At 45.1% G+C, this 22782-nt stretch overlaps 1 protein-coding gene across 17 annotated transcripts in view; it reads left to right on the forward strand.

Moving 5' to 3' along the window:
- Window positions 1-22782, forward strand: part of FNBP1 (formin binding protein 1) — a 114631-nt gene that overhangs the window by 74463 nt on the left and 17386 nt on the right. For 10 of the 17 annotated variants that reach the window (XM_053374113.1, XM_053374111.1, XM_053374114.1 and 7 more), the window contains exons 7-10: window positions 5169-5297; window positions 9353-9499; window positions 11749-11943; window positions 15416-15601. In XM_053374113.1, coding sequence (XP_053230088.1) covers window positions 5169-5297; window positions 9353-9499; window positions 11749-11943; window positions 15416-15601 — 657 coding nt within the window. The remainder of the gene's footprint in view (window positions 1-5168; window positions 5298-9352; window positions 9500-11748; window positions 11944-15415; window positions 15602-22782) is intronic. The other 7 variants (XM_053374124.1, XM_053374125.1, XM_053374128.1 and 4 more) reach the window with 2 other exon arrangements.

Here is a 22782-nt window from a genome sequence, read left to right on the forward strand (position 1 = left end):
ACCTTCTGCATGCAAAGCAGATGCTCTGACCCTGAGCTGTCAGCGGGGAGCACACAGCTTCCAAATTGTTGGGGCTGGTGCTTCTCAGGAATCTGCACAGCCCACTTCCTGGCCTTTACGATGGGTGTCTTGGGAAACGTTCCCATCCACCTTAACGCCTCCTCCCCCACATCTGCACTTGGTAAAGTTGAAAGTGCAAACATTTAACTCCAAGACTTTTGCTTCCTAAACTCTGCTGGAGCGGCAAAAGCTGGCTGGCGGCAGTTTGGGGATATGAGCCTCTCAGCCGTTCTCCTTTTCAAGACCACAGGTTTCTGTTTTGCGTTTCAATTCTTTGCCCATTTTGGGGAAACAGCCTCTCTCTCTCCGGCTCACGAGACTCTCAGAACCTGCCCCCATTTATCTTCCCTTTTTTCCCCTTCGTCACTAGCTCAAAAGCTGCTACTGAGCTTTGGATATCCTTATTGGGTCACTCAGTTCTTGAAGTTTTTGGAAAGCTGGGGGGTGGAAAGGAAATCTTCTTGCAGGAAGCTGTCTTGAACTGAGTCAGACCATTGGTCCATTTAGCTCAGTATTGTCTGCACTGACTGACAGCGGCTCTCCAGGGTTTCAGGCAGGAGACCTTCCCAGCTGTTGAGGATTGAACCCAGGACCTGATGCATGCAAAACAGGTGCTCTGAGCTACGACTTTTCCCCTTAATGAAGATCTCTGTGCCCCATCTTCAGCTCCTTGGAGGAGAGGTGGCGCAAATGGGAGTTAATAAATAAAGCCAAGTCTCTTCTTGCACTGACATTTTAAAAGGGGCACACTTAGAAACACAAAACAGAGTTTGCAATTGAACAACGAGAACAACAAGACGGTATTATAGGAAAGGATGGTTCCTAACAGGAGTTATAGGAAAGGGTGGTTGTTTTTTCTCTCATCAAGCCTCACTTCCTCAGTTTGTTAGAACATGGTGCTGATAATGCCAAAGTTGCAGGTTTGATTCCTGCAATGCAGGGAGTTGGACTAGATGATCCTCAGGGTCCTTTCCAACTCTATGATTCTTTGCTCACAAACTATGATCACATACAGAGAGGCTGTAGCTCAGGGGCTGAGCTTCTGCTCTGCATGCAGAAGGTCCAAGTTTAAATCTGCAGCCCTGAAGAACCACTGCCAGCCAGCCTAAGCAATCTTGAGTTAGATGAACCAATGGCCTGACTTGGTATTCGGCAGCTTTTTATTTATATCATTAGAAGCCAGCAGCAGTTCTGGGAGCTCCTGACCAGGCATTTAGTGGGTGAGTTTGAGGGGAGGCCCAGAGTGCTTTTCCTCTATTCTAGGGGTCAGCAAACTTTTTCAGCAGGGGGCCAATCCACTGTCCCTCAGACCTTGTGGGGGGCCAGACTATATTTGGAGGGGGAAATGAACAAATTCCTATGCCTCACAAATAACCCAGAGATGCATTTTAAATAAAAGGACACATTCTACTCATGTAAAAACACGCTGATTCCCAGACCGTCCACGGGTCGGATTGAGAAGGCGATTAGGCCGCATCCGAGCCCTGGGCTTTAGTTTGCCTACCCATGCTCTATTCAGACAACAAATATTCAAACTAAACTTCAGGAATAACTTTGTGACAGGCAGAGCCATTCAAAAGTGGAATGGACTACCTTAGAAGATGGTGGGGTCTCCTTCTTTGGAGGTTTTTAAGCAGGGGTTGATCTGTCATGGAAATTTTAGTTGAGATTCTTGCACTGCAAGGGTTTGGATTAGATGACCCTTGGTGTCCCAACTCTATGACCATGTGATTCCACTCTGAAACTCAGGCTAAATAGCCTTTCCCTTTTTACGCCCCCCCCAACTTTACTGACCTGAACGACATTAAATTGGACTGTCCCCCCCCTTCTTTTGTTCCAACACCTTTAAAATGGATCCAAGTCCAGCTAAATGTCAGTTTGGTGCTTTCTTCTTGCACTCCCTCTAATAGCAAACTCAAGTTGTGAGGTGCCAATGGAAATAGAGGCAAAACACGATTGGCAAATAAATTTTGGGGTGGAGGGAAGTGTTGTCAGCATGTTCAGAATGCAGTGGGAATGTAAGGAACTGCCTTATACTTGTCTGTCTCTAGCTTAGTATTCTCCACACTGTCTGGCAGCACCTTCCCAGGGTTTCAAGCAGGAGCTGTGAGTCACACAGAACAGCAACAGGGCTGCCTCCCCCTCCCCACCCCTTGCTGGTATTTTTTCAGCATCAATTGAATCCCAGAGGGAGAGGCTGTGCGGAAAAGACAAGGAAGGCCTGGGGCAGGTCCGATACAGAGAGGCAGCAGGGAACCTCTTCTCTCAGGCTGGTATTTCTGCAGTATCAGGAAGCGTCTGAATGATCAAAGAATCACACCCCCTGAAGCCCAGAGGCAGAGGCTGTGTGAGAAAGGCACGGAAGGTCCAGGTCAGGGTCCCACACAAGAGGCAACAGAGGGTGCCTCCTCTGCAGGAAGGCTCCCACTGGGTCAATCCATTCCATGTGATTCAAATGGCTGCTGTCAGCCCGTCCAGAAAATCTTTGCACAAATATTTTCCCCTATCAATCCCTTTTGTTTTAGCATTACCCGAACTCCTGCCTTGGCTAGGATTTTTTCACCCTGGAGCCTCCTGATTTTCTTTTTGTGCAACCTACTTAATGTTTTCTCCCCAGCTCTTCTCCCATCTGTTTCATTTTGGCTCTCTTTCCCTGCTCGCCGCAGGCATCTGAGCTGGGTTTTTCTCCTCCCGCCTGTGGCCCAGATGCCCTCTCTTCCTGTCTCTGCCACAGAGGCCTTTCAGCAGAGCCAAAAACACATGAGGATAAAGGTGAAGGGAGTGCCTCTGAGCGCCTACAGAATTATCAGTTGGAGGCTGCTCCATTGGAGCATGTTGTGCACTGCCCCCCCCACTCTGCCCTCAGCCAGCCCCTATCTACTTGTCTTCTTACAACTGCTTAGATATAACCTTTCTCAACCTGTGGGTCCCCAGATGTTGTTGAACTACAACTCCCATCATCCCTAGCTAGCAAGGCCAGAGCTCAGGAATGATGGGAGTTGTAGTCCAACAACATCTGGGGACCCACAGGTTGAGAACTGCTGGCTTAGAAGGTGACTCTGCCTGCCATTGGCTCTGGCGCCACCTACTGGTGGCCTCCTTGCTTTCTGCACCACCAGCCCCAAGGAGGCTAAAAGTGAGGAGGGCACCTCTGAGCATATGTGTAATTATTAGCATCAGCTGGAGTCTAGGTCCAATATGGCAGTAGCTGGCTGCAGATTATAACAGAGACATTTTGCAGCGGCTGGGTTGCCCTCCTCCTTTCCTCTCTCCCAGTTAACCTCCTTCTCTAGGCCCTTCCCCTGTGACATCCCCAGGGGCCTCCCCTAGGTCTCAGGTTTGGCCCTGAAACCTCAGTGCTCCTGACCTGGCAACCCTATGCCCCACCACCCTCAACCTTCCCTCAGCCAACCTCCACCTGCCTGCTTTCTTACAACCAAACAGATATAGTGGTACCTTGGGTTACAGACGCTTCAGGTTACAGACTCCGCTAACCCAGAAATAATACCTTGGGTTAAGAACTTTACCTCAGGATGAGAACAGAAATCGTGTGGCGGGGGTGGGAGGCCCCATTAGCTAAAATGGTACCTCAGGTTAAGAACAGTTTCATGTTAAGAACCGACCTCCAGAACGAATTAAGTTCTTAACCCAAGGTACCACTGTAGCGGCTTTGCCTGTCATTGGCTCTGGCCCCACCTACTGGAGGTCTTCCTGCCTTCTGCCCCACCAGCCCAATGAGAGCCAGCCAGCGTTGATAATTACAGTCAACTATCATTTTGTGTGGGGGTTCTGTTCCCCGCCCCTGTGTGTCAACAGTGCATATAAGCGCCCCTCGTTCCCTCCATCCTCATTTCTCCCTTTTCGTGATATGTTGAGTGACGTTTTGAGTCACTTCTGGGTGTAGCACACATGTATGATTGTGCATCTTTTGGACGCATATTAATCGGTCTTTGTATTAGATTAATTATCTGGTTGCTACAGTGCTTGTTGTTTGTTTAACCCACCTTTTTCTCCAGGGAGCTCAAGGTGGCTTACGTTGTTCTCACTCTGCTAGAAAGGGATGTGTGTGTGAATGTGTTCAAATGAACCTACAGTATAGAGGTAAAATTTGCATCCATTGCTCTACCCACTCCTCCTTCTGGACCCACCCACCACCGGCATGCTGCCCCTGAGCGGGGCGGAGCAGGGGCGGTTGCCCAGAAGAGAATGAAAAAGGTTCTCCACCCGGGCTCTCAGAAGTGAGGCATCTCCAAGGCTTCTTAGCAGCTATTCAGAAATTTGATTTCCAAGCTCAAAGTTAGCTGGACTTTCCCTCCTCCCACTTCTCCAGCAAAAGACTGTGTTGTTGTACCTCAACCAAAAGGCAGCCTGCCAAAACTGTAGTTCCGCCTCCGAGTAGATAAACAAGACAGGGACCGGGAGAGGCAGACACACAGGGAGGCTTCAAAAATAAACTAATGATAAAAACAGGCAGGGAGTGGGGGGAAGGAGAGGGTTTCTGCACTCCCGCTGAATCACTCTCTCGGCACCTTTTCCTTTCAGTGTTTGCCCAAAGGTTCTTGGCCCAGCGGCAGAGCACCTGCCTTGCATGCAGAAGGCCCCAGGCTCAATCCCCAGCATCTCCCAAGTACTACTGGCTGAAACCCCTGGAGAACCATTGCCAGGCAGTGTAGATAACACTGAACCTGATGGACCTAAGGCAGTATAAGGCGGCTTCCAATGTTCTGTGCATATTATTGTAACAGTAATAAACAATAGGATAAAGAAAACATGTCATATTAATAAAAATGCAATCAAATTGAACATACCACTGGTAATCTATAACAAGGACTAACAATAAAGGGGGACTCACTCTTTTCAGGAGGGATTCAATCACATACCAGCAAATTCAGGCTGCTCAATCAAAGCGGATTAGTTGGTTGCCTTAAAAAATGATTGTTTTATTTTATCTTTAACACTGTTTACAGGGGGCACATGAACTATGGCAATCCTCCAAAATGTGCACTGTATCTGGCAAGCATCATGCACCATGCCAGTGGTATGATACAGGATTAATTCCCCAGGTCACCCAAGTCTCTGAGACTTTTATCTTTTTCTTTTTCCTCCAGGCACGGCAGCAAGCTCAGCTCCGCCATCAGATGGCTGAAGAGAGCAAAGCGGAATACTCCTCCACATTACAGAGATTCAACCATGAGCAGCATGACCATTATCATACCCACATCCCTAACATCTTCCAGGTGAGAGCTCCTCTAGCGACCCACTTTCTCCATCTCTTAGGTTATGCCCACATTGTGCATTTAAAGCACACAGTTTCCCCCTGCCAAAAAAAATCCTGTTTTCCCGTCACAGAGCTATAGTCCCCAGGGCTCTGAACAAACTACAGTTTCCGGGGATAGCCATGTGTTTTAAGTGCAAGGTGCAGATGTGAACTCAGTGACTTATACTTGGTTTTGCTCTGTAATTGTCTTCTGAGCCACCACCTCATCAGGGCAGTTTATATCTAAGATAATTTAACACACACACACACACACACACACACACACACACACACACTTTAAAGCAAGACTAAAACCTTAATGAGCAGACACTTATGGTAAAACCCGATTTATCCAGCTGGAAAAGCCTGCATTCAGCTGAGCCCTACTCAGAGTATACCCATTGAAGCAAATGAACTGGAGCTAGCCATGCCCATTAGTTCCAGTGGGCTTACTCTAAGGAGAATCAACACTGGATCTGCCCCAGTGCAAATGGGCTAACCTAATTGAACGGATTGTCCTTGCAAGGGCTGATGGGAGTTGTAGTCCAACAATGGCCAACGGGCACCATGTTGGTTATCATTATATATTCAGTTCTGTATGTTGCTTTGCCTGCCACACTCCATGATATTGGCTGTCAGCTGTGGGGTGGGGCAGTGCTGGAATGGCGACACTCTGCTTGTTCCGTGTCTACTGCTTTGAAACATCTAGCCAAGGCCACAGTGGCATGGATATCTGCTGCTGCCCTCCCCCCCCGGGGGGGGGGGCATAGTGGCTCTTCCACTTGTCTAGGGCTCAAGTAGCCCCTTGGTGGTGGAGGAGGAGATCGCAGGGTGGTTGGATGAGCCCATAGCTATTGTTCAAGGGAGCTGGATGGTGACATCACCGTTTCTCGTTCCGTTGCCACCTCTGTTCTGCAGCTGTGAGATGAGCAAAAAACTTTTGCATTGTTATGGGGTGGGCTGGTGTCAGCTGAAAACAGGAACAGCACCCCCACCCCAAAGCATGTGCTTGAATTTGATTTTGCAAGTCTCAGGCCTCAGTAATGTATGAACTGCATCAGATGCATTATCCTTCAAGGCTGAACGTTCACTGCTGATGGTTGTTTTTAATGTCACAGACTTAATTCTGTTTGTGGATGTCACCTAATGGCCAGTCTGCAGTGCCTAGCCTGGGAAATAGGCTTCTGGGCATGTGCAGAGAGGATGTCTTGCAATCACCTCAGGAGGTTGGACTGCCCAGCTGCCTTGGTTACAGCTGAAATGGGCAATTGTTTCCCCCATTTACAAATAGATTGTTTGCTTGTTTTCCCAACAATGTGTCATGAAATGATTAAGAACATCAGAAATGTAAAGTAGGGGCAAGGGGGAACCAAGCAGCTGCATGGACATCTTCAGAATAAAAGTATTTTCTGGGCTTAAAGATGGACAGATCAATCACCCTTAAATACGGATGAATTTTTATGAGGACTGTCAGGGAACTGCCATCGGAGGAGCAGGAGGTGAAAGGGCTCACAGAGGCTGAGAGAGACCATTCAGCTGAGGAGGGAACCAGCAGGGGGAGAGGTGGAGTTCCAAGGGAAAGTGAGTCGGAGGGAGGGCTCAGAGACACTTCCAGCGAAAATAGTGGGGAGGTTTCAGGACCTCCCATAGGGACACCTACTCCTCGCCGGAAACTGTCACGCCGAGAGTCCAGAAGACGCGTTTCCGTTAAGGAGCTTTTATGCTGGAAGAAGTTCCGTAAACGCCCACTGTCCGATTCTACGAGCGACTGATGGAGCCATGCTTAAGGAGCTCCGTCACAGACAGAGGTTTGTGGACTTAACCAAACTCTGAGGGACTAGGATTTTACGCACAAGCAGCTCACCATCCCATCACAAGGACCTTTTCTTTTTTTAATTGCAAACTGATACAAAAATGTGGAAGACTGAACTTAAGACTGGAAGAATGGGTGAAACCTTTGTTGTAAATTGAAAAATGATAAACTGAATTGATAGATTCTCCTATCCTAAGTTAGCCTGATTTTTGCCCACTTTGTGCAATGGGTTAGACAAACCTAGAAGGGATTAGCTTAGTGTAATGTCTGAACATGGAAACCTGGGGCTTATCCTTTTACCCTACCTTTTGCCCCGTTTTTTCCAGAGAGAGGTCTGCAATGTAATACTCTGTGTCTGAGTGTTTGTTTGCCCAGAGCTTTCCCTGTGGAAACCCACTCTTTAAAGCTGAATCAGAGCAAACGCCAATTCTAGTTTCCAGCAGATTGATGTTTGCTCCAATTGAGCTTTAAAGAGTGGGTTTGCATGGGGAAAGCTCTGGAGCCCAAAAAGGGGGAGGCACACAGCAGTGCTTTAAATTGCAGACTGCCTGAAAAGAGCAGAGGAAAGTTGTGTGGATAAGCCCCTGGCTTGCTTCCCCCTAGCAAGGCACGATTGCTAGTCAGCTTTAACATCTATTCGGTTTCAGCAGCATTTCCTTCACCTCTGCAAGAACCAGGCATATTTATTATTTATTCATTTGATTATTTATTTAGAGCATTTGTACCCCCTCTTCAGCCAAAAGGGCTCCCAGGAGTGGCTTATGCACAGTCAATTAAAACAAGACCACCTCTTTCCTCAGGCTTATAATGTATTAAAAAAAACAAACCATGACACAGAAGGGAATGGGCAGGGAGGTCAGAGGAGAAGATCATACCCAAGCACCAGTTCTTAAACACCTGTTCTGACAGTAATCACTTGGCACAGGCTGTAATGTGAGCAAGCTGCCCCACCTCCTGGCTGGGAACCTTAAAAGGAGGATCTGCTATTTAAGTACCTATTCTTGCTCCCTCTTAACATTTTTGTGCAGAACAATTTGTTGCCTTTAGGGGAGGAAATTGTATGCATTTTAATACTTTTGAAATATTAGTTCAATTTGTATTGTATTGTACAGTATTGTATTTGCATGGCTATGTTTGTGTCTGTATTTGTGTTGGGATGCTTCTTTTGGCCAAAAGGTGGCATATTAATAAATAGTAACATAACATAAGGGATGCGGGTGGCGCTGGGGTTAAACCCACTTGCTGATCAGAAGGTCGGCAGTTCAAATCCCCGCAACAGGCTGAGCTCCTGTTGCTCGGTTCCTGCTCCTGCCAACCTAGCAGTTCGAAAGCACATCAAAGTCCAAGTAGATAAATAGGTACTGCTCCGGCGGGAAGGGAAACGGCATTTCCGTGCGCTGCTCTGGTTCACTGGAAGCGGCTTAGGCCTGCTGGCCACATGACCCGGAAGCTGTACGCCGGCTCCCTCTGCCAGTAAAGTGAGATGAGCGCCACAACCCCAGAGTCGGCCACAACTGGACCTAATGGTCAGGGGTCCCTTTACTTTTTACCTTTAACATAACATCACAGTTCAGGGGCAGGAGGTGGAGCTGGGCTTGGCTAACGAAATGAGCCCTTCTGAGGTTATCTGATGGGGTGGCTGAGGGAGAAGAGGCCTGGTGCAGCTAGTTCTCCAGCTTATTGTTTTGACAACCAGAAGAAAAACATTGAGTGAGTTTTATTATTATTATTATTATTATTATTATTATTATTATTATTATTATTATAAATCTGGAAAATCTATATAGAAAATCTATCTGTGGGTCCTTCTGGGAATTATGTCATTGCCCTGACCCCAACCCTCTGGTGGGTTGAAGTTCAAAAAGAAACATGTTTTTTTGAGTTGGCACTGAGCAACTCAGTGTCCTATCAGGCTGCAGGTCATAGTCATGGAAATATGTGGCTTTGATTCGTACCCTTCCCCATGCTTGTTCTGCATCCTGTTTTGCTGTGAGGTTAACCCTTTTTTGTTTTTAATTGTCCTGCAAAAGGTATCACCCTTGTTTCTCCTTTTTGCCTCAAATCCTATCAGCAGTCATCACTTGAGTTTGCTATTTTGAGGGAGCGATGACAATGTTGGCCGACCTTGCAGGATTGTTAGGAGGGTTGCAAGCGAGATAACGTACATGAAAAGCTTTTCACGCGTTGAAGCGCTGTATTAATGCCGATTCTTACACTTGCAGAAAATTCAAGAAATGGAGGAGCGGAGGATAATCAGGATAGGCGAATCCATGAAGACCTTTGCGGAGGTGGACCGGCAGGTGATCCCTATCATTGGGAAATGCCTGGATGAGATAACAAAAGCAGCTGAATCCATTGATCAGAAGCATGTGAGTTCAACGTTCAATGTTTCTTTTTAAGAAACACGGCTGCTGAATTCTCTGCCAAATTGGTTTTCAGGGATGCTTGATGGAGAATGGTGATCGGTCTGGACCTGGTTGGCTTTTTCTTTTGTTTTCCCCTATTACTTACATTTTGAAATAAAAACACAGCAGCGGTAAGGTATGGCCAGCTTAAAATTAGTGCTTTGCCCTATCCCCAAGTGGAAAATAGGTCTGCCACCAAATTTGATCACTTGCCTCTAGCCTTATACTACTTAAGTCACATACTACCCACCCTACACTCCCTCCCCCCCCCTTTCTGGCCTCTGCTTCCCCCCTTGTAGCATCTCCAACAAGATGGAGAGGGTGACACAGCTGACGAGGACCCCTCCCAGCAGTGACCACCAAGTGAACCTGTGTGGGATCTGCCCCCACCCTCCCCGCTATGCCAGGGGCAGACGAAGATCAATTTGTTCTGGGTTTCTGACTTCCTGTTTTTGACATCTATCCCTTTCTGCTGCAGAAAAGGGACTGGCTATTTTTAGCTCCATTGTAGTGGAAGGATGTTTGGATTGTTGTGGGAAGTATGTAATATGTATTTTTGGGGGGGAGCAATTAAAAAGGAGTTCTAAAGGTTGGGGAATCAGAGGAGGAAGATGCCACTGCCCCCAAAACCTCAGAATGTGATTATCATTTGACATGTTTACTCTTTCAGTTTTGATCTCTGGCTTTCTCTCTTCCTCTATCCACCTCTTCCTCCCCCCATGGGTGCCACATGTGGGTGCCACAGCATGCTTGTGGCTGTAGCTCTGCCCTCCACATCCTACTGGGAACAGGATGAAGGAAAAAATAAGATACCCTTGCTTTCCGCGGGGGGGGGGGGGGCGCTAAGCAGGAAACCGGTTGTGCCATTCCCTGCCTTTCTGGGAAATTATAACACCTGTGGTTGGGGTGGAGTGGGGGGAAATTCAGTTCAGGACCAGGTTGCATTTAAAAAGTGAACTTTCCTAATTCATACTTTTTGAAACAGTAAGCAGACTGAAATGCAGTTTTCCCAACCAAGGTTTGTGTGCAGAAATGTAGATATATATGCTTGGCAACCTCGCATGCAAAAATGTGTATATGAAAATAATTTGCACTAAAATGCTGAAGAATTTTCACAAGGACTTTAAGGAAACAGATGTGGAAATATGGAGAATAAGATTGAAAAAATGAAAAACTGAAAGAAACTGAAAATGACAGATTCACCCGTCCCTAGTAATCAAACTAGTGTCAAACAGCTTTTCAGAATCTCAGGCAGAGGCCTTCAGGTCCATTTACCTGAGGATTACGCATGGGACTATGTGCATGCAAAGCATATCCAACAGTTTGGGTCCAGAATATCTCCACCTGATCCCTTATATCCCTGTCTGGTCCCTGAGGTCTTTTGGGTAGTTTTTGTGGTTCAGATTCACAGCTGATATTCACCAGGAGCCGTGCTGCGTTCAGTATTGTGAGCCAAATTTTGTGGAAACCCCCCCCCCCCCAAAATGAGAAAGGCTCCCTCGTTGTTAAACTTCCAATACCTACTGGATATTTTTCTCTTTTTTTATTCCTGCAGACATTTTAATGGAATTCTAATGTTTTCACTCATTGTATTGACTTTCATTGTATTGAGTGTTCTTTTACTTCACTTAGAGATGTCTGTAACTAATTGGTATGTAAATTGCAGAAATAATTCAAAAATACCACTAAGCCATGAAGCCCTTTTATTGAAACTCATCTTTCTGGGAAATTCAAGGGCTGTGAGATTTCCAAGACAGACAATCCCAGGAGCTTTGAGTTTCCATCAGAGGAGTTTCACGTCACAAACTTTTTTCAAAAAAGTGAGTAATACTGCATTCTGGCAACTATAATCCTCTGTGCATCATTGGGCTGGTTTGCCAGAAGGTGCTGCTGCTGAGCTGGTCTTCTCTGCTTGAGCACCACTAGTGGCTGGAGTGTGGTACTGCATCTTCTAGTCCAGTAGCCATCATGACACAAGTAGACCAATAGGACTCCACCTGGATGTACATAAGCACTCAGACCGGCTCCTCACTTTGAGTTTTTATGAAGGCTGACCTGCTTTCAGTCTGTGAACCTACCGGCCAGCTCTGCCTCCATATTGACTGTGTACAGTGTACTTACTAGTTCTGTCTGGTACACCACTTATCAATGGCATTTAAAAAAACAACAACAAATTATTAGCATTGTTTTCTGTGTTGTCCCGATCATTTCAGGATTCCAAGTTGGTGGTAGAAGCCTTCAAATCTGGGTTCGAGCCTCCAGGTGATGTCGATTTTGAGGACTTCACCCAGCCAATCAAGCGCACCGTCTCTGACTCCAGCCTTACAAACTCCAAAGATGGGAAGCCGGAGTCCAGATTCAGCAGCAAATCCAAGGGCAAATTGTGGCCGTTCATCAAGAAAAACAAGGTACCGGATTATTTTTTTCCAGATTTCGGCTTAGTTGTGTCAGTAGCTTTGTCGTTTGCTACTTGTGTGTTACTTTGTAATCCCAGCAGTGAAGACTTTTTTCTTCTCTCTTTTCTCTTTCTTTTTCATTAGAAATTAGTTTCTAAGAACTAATAGCTGATGTCTTGTAATTTATTGTAATATTTTTAATTTATTGGATTTTGCTTTAATTTGTAAAAGTTTTTTATGATTTCTATGTACTTTCAAAAAAATATTGTGTTGCTTTTTATTGTTTTTAAAGCTGTTTTCTTCAGCTTGGTTTTGTTTGAGTTGTCATGTCTTTGCCATGGTGGTTTTTAGTTTCCCGTTCAATCCCAAAGAGTTGCTCTCTGCTTTCATTGTCTCATGCTTGCCTGTTGCCCTCTGATCACATCGCTCATCCCTTTCCAGCTAATTAACAACATGCCTGTCTCCTTTACTGCATCCCTGATGCCTGTCTCTCTGTTGCTTTTCCACAACATAACTGAACTCATGGGATGCAACCTTCTTTTTCTTTTTAAAAACCTGCTTGATGAGGTCTTATTATTCCAAACATCTGCTCCAATGTATGTACCAACAATGGCCGTGTGATGCTCTTAGGCCGCTCGCATTTTGCCATGCTACAGTCAGCCTTGTGGACAAGGATACGAAAGTTACTAGTCTATAATCTGTTCTTAGCTCATCTGCCCACATGTGTCTGTTAACTCATTGGTTCCACATAGGTACTAGTTTGCCAGAGCTTTCCTAAATAGCCACGTCTTCCTTGCTCATGGCAGTTGACTTGGGCAATAAATGTTGGCACACAAGTGCATCAGGCCCCTCCATCTGTGGCCTGGGCAGCAAATGTTTTGGATTACCCTTTGTAACTCATTCCCCATTCATTTACATTTCCTGCCGGCCTTCGTAACTTTCTCCCCGTTTGTATTTACTGTTTCTCTTTTTCCCCATCGATGCATGAAGGCATGCTGTCCTGAAGTCCCATTGCATTCGGGGGGGTGTGTGTGACTAACAGGATCCTTCTGTCTGATCGGATTCCTTTCCTCCTACCAAGTCCCCTGAAGTTCAAGAGTGGGTTAGAGAGTACGCATTTCTGTCTCCTTGATCCTCCCAGCTTTAGGCTATTAGTCGCAAACAGTGCTATTTCAAACTCCCAGTCTTCAGGGAACCTTTCCCCATGCCAGGGTGTCTGTTTAGAGAAAAGGCAAGTAAGAGGTAATATGATGCAGAAATTAATAAAATTATATGCATGGCACGGATAAAATGGAGGGAAGAAAAGGTTTTTTCTCCCCTTCTCCTAACACTAGAACTTGTGGGCATCCAATGAAGCTGAATGCTGGAAGGTTCAGGACATATGGAAGAAAGTCCTCCTTCAGGCCGCATAGACTGTGGAACTCCCTTCCACTGGAGGCAGTGATGGCCAACCTGGATGGCTTTAAAAGAGGTTTCCCATGGGAATCTGGTTGACCGCTGTGAGAACAAGAGGCTGGGCTAGATGGGTTCCCTTTAGGCTCTTCTTATATTGGTGAACTTGTGGATATATGTCACAGAACTCTCACTAAGGAGTCTGGGAAGTAGTCTAGGGCACACTGTTCACACAGAGCCCTGCCCAGGCCCGTGTGGATGGAGATCACAGCCTCCAGAACACATCCAGCCCCTCTCCTTCATCCCAGATCTCTTCCAGTGATATTTAGGAGTCCCTAATAAGCTTCTAAGAACCACCTGGGTTTCCTGATGTCAACTGATCCAGCTGGCAGATAACTCCCTCCACACCCACATGGAAACATGAGCCAAGGAATGGGGGATGAATTCAGTCCTCGTTTTAAGTGCAAACTTTCAAAAGTTGAGCTTTCTAAAACACTATCCAAATGCAGCTGTCGTTCGAAATGCCTGCAAATTTTGTGATGCAGTTCTCTGGCTCAAGTAACATGTGTAAAAATGTGTGTGCAGTGGTAAAATGTTCATGAAAATGCATCAGTCAGTGAAAGTAACATGCAAAGATGCATTATATTAGAATCATAAAGTTGTAGGGTTGTAAGGGGCCCAAAGTGTCATCTAGTCCAACCCCCTGCAATGCAGGAATCACAGCTAAAGGATCCCTGGCAGATTAGGGCAAATTGCTTTGCAAAAAAAAAAAAAGTCAGAGAAAATTGCCTTAAAAACCATGTATGTTAGGATAAATTCAAACTAAAATACTGATGAATTGTCATGAGGACTTATTATTATTATTATTATTATTATTATTATTATTATTATTAAAAAGAAAGAAAGAAAAAAGTCACAAACTGATTTGGAAATGTACGGAAATGAAAAGATAGCCCCCCCCAAAAAAAAAAAAACAGAGAAAAGAGAAACACAAAGCAACCAGAATTGACAGATCCACCCATCCCTGCTTGCCCCATCCTCATCTGCCTGCCAGAATTTGATGTAAAGAAATGCACTGAATTATTATTTTTTTAATCCTTTGAGAAGAAGGGTGGGGTACAAATTTATTTATTTATTTCATTTCATTTATCTCGCACCTTTTTCTCCCAGGAGCTCAAGGGTGCTCTTACTTGGGCTCAGAGGCAGTGACTGGCCCATGGTCACACCCAGTGGGCTTCTTGGCTAGGTGCAGGATTCGAACCATTGTCAACACAGGTCCCAGTCTAGCACTCTTAACCACTGCGACACGCTGGCTCTCAAATAACAAATGAATTAAATAAAATATGAGCTTTCCACAGTTTCATCTTGCCCGCCATCTAAGAATCTCAGGGTCCTGCAATGGCGCGTGGGTTTATCCCATTTGTACCTTTGACGTGGAGAGGGCCGAGAGGGAGAGGGTGTGTGACTTGCCAAGGCCTCACAGTGAACTTCATAGCTGGGTGAGAGATTTGAAAGTGGGGGCCCCTGGTAGCTTTGCCGTATGACTCATCGTGTTTTCCATAGAGGGAATTCGCTTGTACTCCGAGATAACAAGTTCCTGATGAATCCAGTTGTATAATCAGGGCTAGGGAACTGGGCTGTGGAAGGGAATCTCCTAATTTTCTTCGCTTCACCCTCTCATCTTGTTTGCATGTGGCATGATGAGGATTTCTGGCAGTGCAGGGTGGGGGTAGGGAATGCCGTGCATTAACTCTTTGCATTGACCACTTACTAAAACTCATTCCCCCCCATCACATGCTCCTTTAATAACACAAATCTTTTTTTATTGTTAAAAACAATCACCTTCCCAACCCTTGATCCTTCCCTTTATGCAATATATATATATATAAATTTTATTTGGGGGCGGGGAGGCGGGGAAACCATGGCTTTTCTTTTTTTTAAAAAAAATGCTTTTGAAACATTGCTTTTTCGCACTTTTGGGTTCATTTCTGTTCGGTTTTCTTTTGCGGACGTGCTTTTTCTTCTGGGTTTGTTTTGTAACCGTTTTTTTCCCCTTTTTTAATTCTATCACTTCTCCATCTCTTATACGTAGTTTATGTCCCTTTTAACATCCCCCCATCAGCCCCCTCCTCCGCCCCCTTCTTCTTCTGCCTCACCTTCCGCTGTTCCTAATGGCCCCCAGTCTCCCAAGCAGCAAAAGGAGCCCCTCTCCCACCGCTTCAACGAGTTCATGACCTCCAAACCCAAAATCCACTGCTTCCGGAGCCTAAAACGCGGGGTAAGTTTGCCTCTGGGTGTGTCTCTGTCTGTCTCTTTCTTGGGTCCTAAACTGCACATCCAATCATGACTTCTTTGAGTAACTGAATCTGTTTTTCCTACTGCATCCATCCCCCCCCCCTTTCTTCCCTGTGCGTCTGTCTATATGTTTTTAATGCATACCATACAAGTTCTCGTCACACACAACCTGCACATTTAAAGCACATGGCTCACCCCCTCTTAAAAATCCTGGGAACTGTACTTTTCCCCTCAACAGGGCCCAGCACCTTCAACAAACTACAATTCCCATGATTCTTTGCGGGGAAGTGCACATTATATGTATGGAGTGGATGTGACCTCTGAGAAATTTTAAAAGCTGCTGTCAAAAACCCCCACAATGAAACCACAATGCAAATATGTAGCTCTGGACTGCAGTTGAGTCAATGGTCCAAGTGCAGCCAATTTGGAGGGACAACAGAAGGCATGGCATCATGCGGTGATGCAGCCTTCGCACGTCCAGGAGCTTTTTTTATTTCTCGTAACACCCTGAACCTTTAATTGGCAGGGCTCTGCCACAGAAAATTCCCCAAAGAAGAGTTTGCATGACTTAAAGGCCACATCTTAAGCTAGGCATTTAGAGCACTCCAAACTACCGTATTTTTGTGTGTATAACACGCCCCTTGTTTTTGGGGACTCAAAATTAAGAAAATGGGGGGAGATTGCCCCTGTGAATAAGACCTCCCCCCTTTAACATTATTTTTTAGTAAAAAAAAAGCCTAGTCTTATACATGGCAAAGTACGGTACTTTACATCATGGCTTCTTCCACTAAAGGATCCTGGATACTGTAGTTTTTAAGGGTGCTGCGATTTGTTAGGAGGCTCCTATTCCCCTCCAAAAGCTACAATTGCCAGAGTGGTTTAACAATCCCACTGGGAACTCTGGGAATTGTAGCTCTGGGAGGGAAAATAGGGGTCTTCTAACAACTCTCAGCACCCTTAATAGACCAGTTCCCAGCAGAGACACCACCTTGAATAAAACATTTTGAGGACCCAGATGAGCCTGCCCCCAATCCTAGCAACAGATGGGGTGGAAGGTGCCCACCCACCCCACATTTTATCTCCAAAACAGCTCTGTGAGATTTTCTGAATTCTTAAAAGTTAAAAAGGGACTTGAACCCAACTCTCCTCAAGCCCAAATTTCTAGGCCTCTGGTTGCCTCCCTGCACCTGCCCAAAATCAAGAAGGGCTGGCTGCAACATTATGCATTTGCCTGCTAGGGCATATTTTTAAGACTCGCCTTGTTTCTGTGACAGTAAGTTGTTTTAAATTGCTTTTTAATATTGTGTTTTAATGGTTGTAACCTGCCCTGGAAGTCTTGGTGTAAAGGGCAGATTAACAACAACAGGTGGAGACCTTTTCTCTCCTACTCATCTGAATTAGGTGCTTCTAGGTTTTTTGGGTTTTTTTAATGATCCACTACAGCCACTTACTCACTCATTCCAGCAGAGCTCCAGGAACCTGCAGTTTGCATTCTCTCTCTTTCTCTCTGCTCCATTCACAAGGGCCGTAAGAAATGATGTCAGAGGGCTTTGCCCAGTCCCAGTTCCCTTGCCATCCAGCAACCCGTTTACAAGTTGAGAAACGAGGTCCAAATGTGGAAAAGAATGAAAAGCAGTGATACCCATCACGGGGGGGGGGCTGCCCCCTCAAATATTTTATTGGAAGACACACAAAGGAGTTGGCACCTATGGTTCCCAGCATCCTTTGGGAGAAGCCATCGCTGTTTAAAGTGGTATGGTAATGCTTTAAATGTGCAGATCTTGCTTCAATGCACAACTTGATTCTCTCATTTACACCTGATGGACTTTCCTCCCTCCTTTTGACTTGACTTGAGTCAGATCATTCCTGTACTGAGTGGGTGGATTCCTTTGCCACCATGAAAGCAAATTGCCATGAGCCAGACTTTGCCAGTGAACAAAATTGACTCTTCATTTGAATTTTTGTGGTTTTCATTCTGTGGAAGTTCTTGATGTGATTTCCCTTTCCTTCTCACTGTGTAATTAACTCTTCACTTCACACCAGGAATGTTACTTGATCATCACCTTGTTTCATTTTATATATGTGTGTGTGTGCATATAGCCAATAGTAGCCCTCAGTATGTGTAGATATTCCACCTTAATACTCTTGCAATCTAGCTGTAGTGATTCTTTCACCTGTGTTTGTGTACAGTCGGTATATAAGATATATAAATCAAAGTCTTTAGCCTGTGAAATTTTATTTTATGTCCTGGTTTGAATTATTGCAGTTAAATTTCGGTGGGGGAGGGGTTGCCCTTCATATTGTGTACATACTCACTGTTCTTATAAATGGAATGATTTTGCTGATTCACGGGGCTAACTGGGTTTAAAGGGCTGACTTTCCATGTTGTGATCTAACAACTCCACAGCACACTCTTGAGTCCCATCCGTGCTGGAAAATATATCCTGGAAATCATGTTCCATCTGGAAAATCATGTGGTCATTCTACTTCAGACCACAAACCCATAATTGAATGTCCTACTGCATCGAAGACTCCCTGCCTGTAGAAAGCTAAGAGGGAAGACTTTTTTAATAAGCTTATACTGGCATGATAGATGTGTGGATTTTTTGGTATTTAAAAAAATATTTATTTACATGGACTTCTCCCTTCTGTGTCTCAGAGTTCTTCTTGACATGCCAAATGGTGAGCTGAATGTACCCTGATGCCTCAGACAAGCTCCAAATTTATGGCTTGCTGTTTCTTAGGAACCTTACGAACAGATGAGCTGTGGAGCATGTGCAGAGGGCGACTTCAGAACAGAGTAGCAGCACGACTTTCCTAACATATCACAGTACATCAGAGCTGCTTAGAGCTGATTGGGGAACATATCCCTGACTGTTCTCTATACCCCCCCACCCAAAAAAAACCCTCTTCAGCACAGAGCTGAGGGTTTATTGGTCTGCTCTGAGAAGGACTAACATTGGCTGCATCCATACATTGTGGGTCATCTGACTCTTTTGCCCCAAGCAGAACCTGGATGGTTGAACACTTGAAGATGCTTTCAACCGCATGCATAATTTCAGGATCTGCTTGCAGCAAAGTCTCTTAACTAGAGCAGAAGCACCCCCCTCCCCACAGTTTTCTTTTGTTTGATGACAAAAAAAATCCTGCATGTGACCATGCAGGGAAGATTTGATATTCTATATCCACAGTGGAGTTCTGATTATTTATTACCCCCCCCCCCAAGTGATTTGACAACTCTGAGGCTGGAGAGGTGTTTTGGGGATTTTGCACTAACTTCAGTCTTTCGTTTCACCCACCAGGAAGGCATTAGAGCTGAGTGGTTAGGTTTTCAGTGTCGATTTTTGGAAATCCAAATCACCAGAATGCGAAAACGCATCAGTTTCCTCGCCCGCAAAAAATAAAAGTTTGGTTTGGCTCTACAGCTTACCCATTTTCCACAAAGATAAAGCACTGTGAGGCCCCAGGCAGAGACATCCTCACAGCTTAGCAAGATGATCCTCTGATCTGTTCATCTCCAGGCACCTGAATTTCCTGCTTTATCTTTTCCAATAACAGGTGTGGCTTTCTGGGTGTCCCTCTGTGGGGTCAAATCCAGGGTAGTCAATGTGGTGCCTTCCAAATGTCCCTGTGGTGTAACCACTGGTCATAGTGGGTTGTATTGAAAGTCAACCTCCCACCAACACAACAATTCCCGCTGACTCAACTGGTCTCCCTCTTCACACATTCTGAAACTGATTCTGTTTTTGTTTTTTGCTGGGGGTGGGAATCCTTGTGTTTTTGGGGTGTACAAGTTGGGTTCCACCTGACAGCTGGGGACTGATGGGAGCTATAGTTCAAACATCTGGAGGGCAGCACATTGGGTACCTCTGCTGTGTTAGATGATAATGTGGATGTCAGACCTAAGCAGAGCTATCTGTTTATTTTTGCTGTAGAAGCAGTAAATGCAGAAGTCTATTTTCCCCCCTTTCCCCTCAACCCCTTTTAATCCATGTGTTTTTCTCTTGCTGACTCAGCAACAGTCACAGTCTTTGTATTTTCACAAAGAGCTCATGAAGAGGACTTTAGGCAAACCCACCTATGCGCTTGAGGCTAGGGAATATGTTGTAAGTCCGTGTTGACAGTGTGGCCGGGCTGTACAGTCGCTGCTCCAGTCACCGACCTCATTTACAACACTGCAAGAGGCGGGTAGAAAAGGCGGGCTGTCACTTTGCGGAAGGCTGGCATGTGCAGAATCAAAAATTTTAACTCAAAAAACCCCTCCAAAATAACAAAGCCTTTTCGCAGGCATTGCAGGGACCACATGAAAGAAGGCTTGCTTTTTATTTTTAGGGTCAGAAGCTGCTCCCTTTGCTTGAACAAAACGGGAGCAAGAATTGGGTGCCAGAAGTGGGGCAGGAAAACCAGGCAGGCAAAAATTGCATTGACAGTGGAACTCCATTCAGGTGTGGGAGAGAACAAGCTGGGAGAATAGGCGTGGACTGCAAATCAAGTTTGCAAATTTATGGTGTTGGAAGGCCATGAAGACTATGCTGTTTAGACTTAGGAGCTAATAATGCTTTTTCAGCCCAGGGGCTGCATTCCCTCATTGACTGGTAGCTGCAAGCTGCATGCCAGTGGTGGGTGGGGGCCAGGTACAAAAGTAGGTGGAGCAACAGGTGTGATGCATAACTTAATGCAGTCAGCCGTATCAGAGGGTTTCCACACACCTGTGCCTTCTCCATCCTTTCAAGGACACATTCCAGGCAGGCAAAAGCAGGGCAGGGCCAGTAAGGGGTGTGGCCTGAGGACGGTTCCAAGGGCCAAATAGAAAAGTATAGAGGGCCGTATTCGACCCAACAGCCATCAATTCCTGACTGTGAAGTGTATTCCAGTAGAGCTAAACTATGGTTCAGCATTCATTGCGTGCAAAATGGACCATTGCAACTCTTAAGGTCACAATCCCCTACACTCTGAGTTTCAGTGGAGGGGAGGTCGAACTGAACTTGGGTTTGCTTCTCAGTAGACTCAAAAGACAGTTAGATAGGAATACAAAAATGTAAAATGCTTCTAAATGTTATAGAAAAATGAACTAAACTGCACAGATAACACAGATCGGGTGAGGATTTTGGTCAGGCTTTGACCTGAATAGGCAAGTCGATTTGTTATTATACCATGGTTGCAATTTTATCTATTTTGACAACCGGTCTTTGGCCAATTTTGTTGTTATCTGTAAGCTCTGTAAGGATTTTGGTCAGGCTTTGACCTGAATAGATAAATCAATGAGATTCCCCAGTGGGAAGCCCACAAGCAGGACCTCATAGCAGCAGCAACACTCTCCTCGGCCGCGATTCCCAGCAAATGGGTATTTTGAAAAATCCTGCCTCCAGCAGTGGAAGTAGAACATAAGAGCAGCCCTGCAGCTGGTTCAAGCCAACGGCCTACTAGACCAGCATCACAGTGGCCAACCGGGTGTCCCAAAGGAAAACCTACAAGCAGGACCCAGGCATAACAGCAACTCCCACCTCCTGCAGTTTCCAGCAATTGGCATTCAGAAGCATTGTGAATGCTCCAACACTGGACAGTATTATCTTTGTAATTTTATCCATTTTGATTGCATTTTCTTTCTTTTTTTTACTTTGGATTAAAATTCTACTTCAATATCCTATAACGTTTTGAAGCCTTTTACATTTTTTTTTTAATTCCTACCCAATTAGTCTTTAATTTTAGTTTGGCAAGTGGAAGGTAGCATATCTTTCCTTCCTTCCTTGTTTATTTCTGAGTAGGCATGCCTTGGGTTGATTCCATTAAAAGACAACATATCCATGTCATTATTATTTTTTAAAAAAATTAACCTTGACCTAAAGTTTTAAAATACTGTTCTAAAGAAGATTGCCCCTAGAGAAAGCAACTTTCTTGTTATTGGTGGGTGTCAGTCTGGGACAGCATCTTTGGACATGTACATGGCAGTACTAATCAACTAAGGCCATTATTATTAACACTACTATTAGTAATTTATTACCCTCCCCTGACCCTAAGGTCCCAGGGTGGATTACAACAAATAAAACAACATTTTAAATCAGTTTAAAAGCAACTTACAAAGATTATTACAAACAAATTAATCCGGCCACTTCATCAGCTTCTTCTGCTAGGTTCTAAACCTTGCTGGATATGGAATCGCAGGCCTGGAAGGGACCCACAGATACCATCCAAACTGACAAACTCCCCCCCCCCAAAAAAAAACAAGTTGTGACAATGAAGAGGGTTCCAGCGTGGTTGGGAGGTCCTTGTGGCTTCCTGTTGCAAACTGCCAATACTGTATATTTGCAACTGGAGATGCTTCACAGGAGGATAAGGACAAGCCTTATAAAGCTAAGAACATTCTGTATTGTTGTTATTATTATTATTATATCAGTGGGCCTCATTTCTTTGAGCTACACATTAAACTTGGAAAGGGTTCAGAGAGATTTGTCCGAGGCTCTCAAAAGGAACTGTTGCATTGGCAAAACCAGAGACTTGGAGTTGGGGGGGGACGGGGTAAGGCCTGTTTTGCCCGTTGTAAGTGAGAGTCATCGTTTGTGACTTATCCAATAACACATAGAACTTGCTGGCTTTTTCATGCGCTCTTGTGTGTTATTGACGCTTGTGGCTCTTAGGCTTCTTCCATCTGCTCACCGCAAATGGCTACCTTAGAATCATCCCCAGGATGCGCGCCTGAAAAAGATTGACTCCTTTCCCCCTCTTCTGTTCTTTTTTTACATTTCCTAGAAATGTAATTAACTAGTAATCACCACCTCATCAGCTTCCCTGTGCTCCAGAGTCTCCAAAATTGGCTGAGTGAATATCTCAAGGTGTTTCTTTTAATGACATCCTAAATAATGTTGTAGGGCCTACTGGTCGAAAGGCAGAGTTGAAAGGAAGGACGTATGCTTAACTGATTAATTAACAAAGCCCACCCAATGCAGCAGAAAATTAGGAACAGATGAAATTGACACATGTTACTTCTATAGCGCAGCCTTTTAACAAGGCCTCAGAAATTACTACATGCCATATTGGTCCGAATATAAGCTGCCCCCCACTCCATATAAGCTGCATCCTTAAAATGAGATCTCTTAAATCTCATCTTCTTTACTGATGGGAGTGTGATTATAGGCCACACTCAGGTTTTATACAAGCCAGATTGGG

Source organism: Podarcis raffonei, chromosome Z, assembly GCF_027172205.1.
Source record: "Podarcis raffonei isolate rPodRaf1 chromosome Z, rPodRaf1.pri, whole genome shotgun sequence".
Lineage (NCBI taxonomy): Eukaryota > Metazoa > Chordata > Lepidosauria > Squamata > Lacertidae > Podarcis > Podarcis raffonei.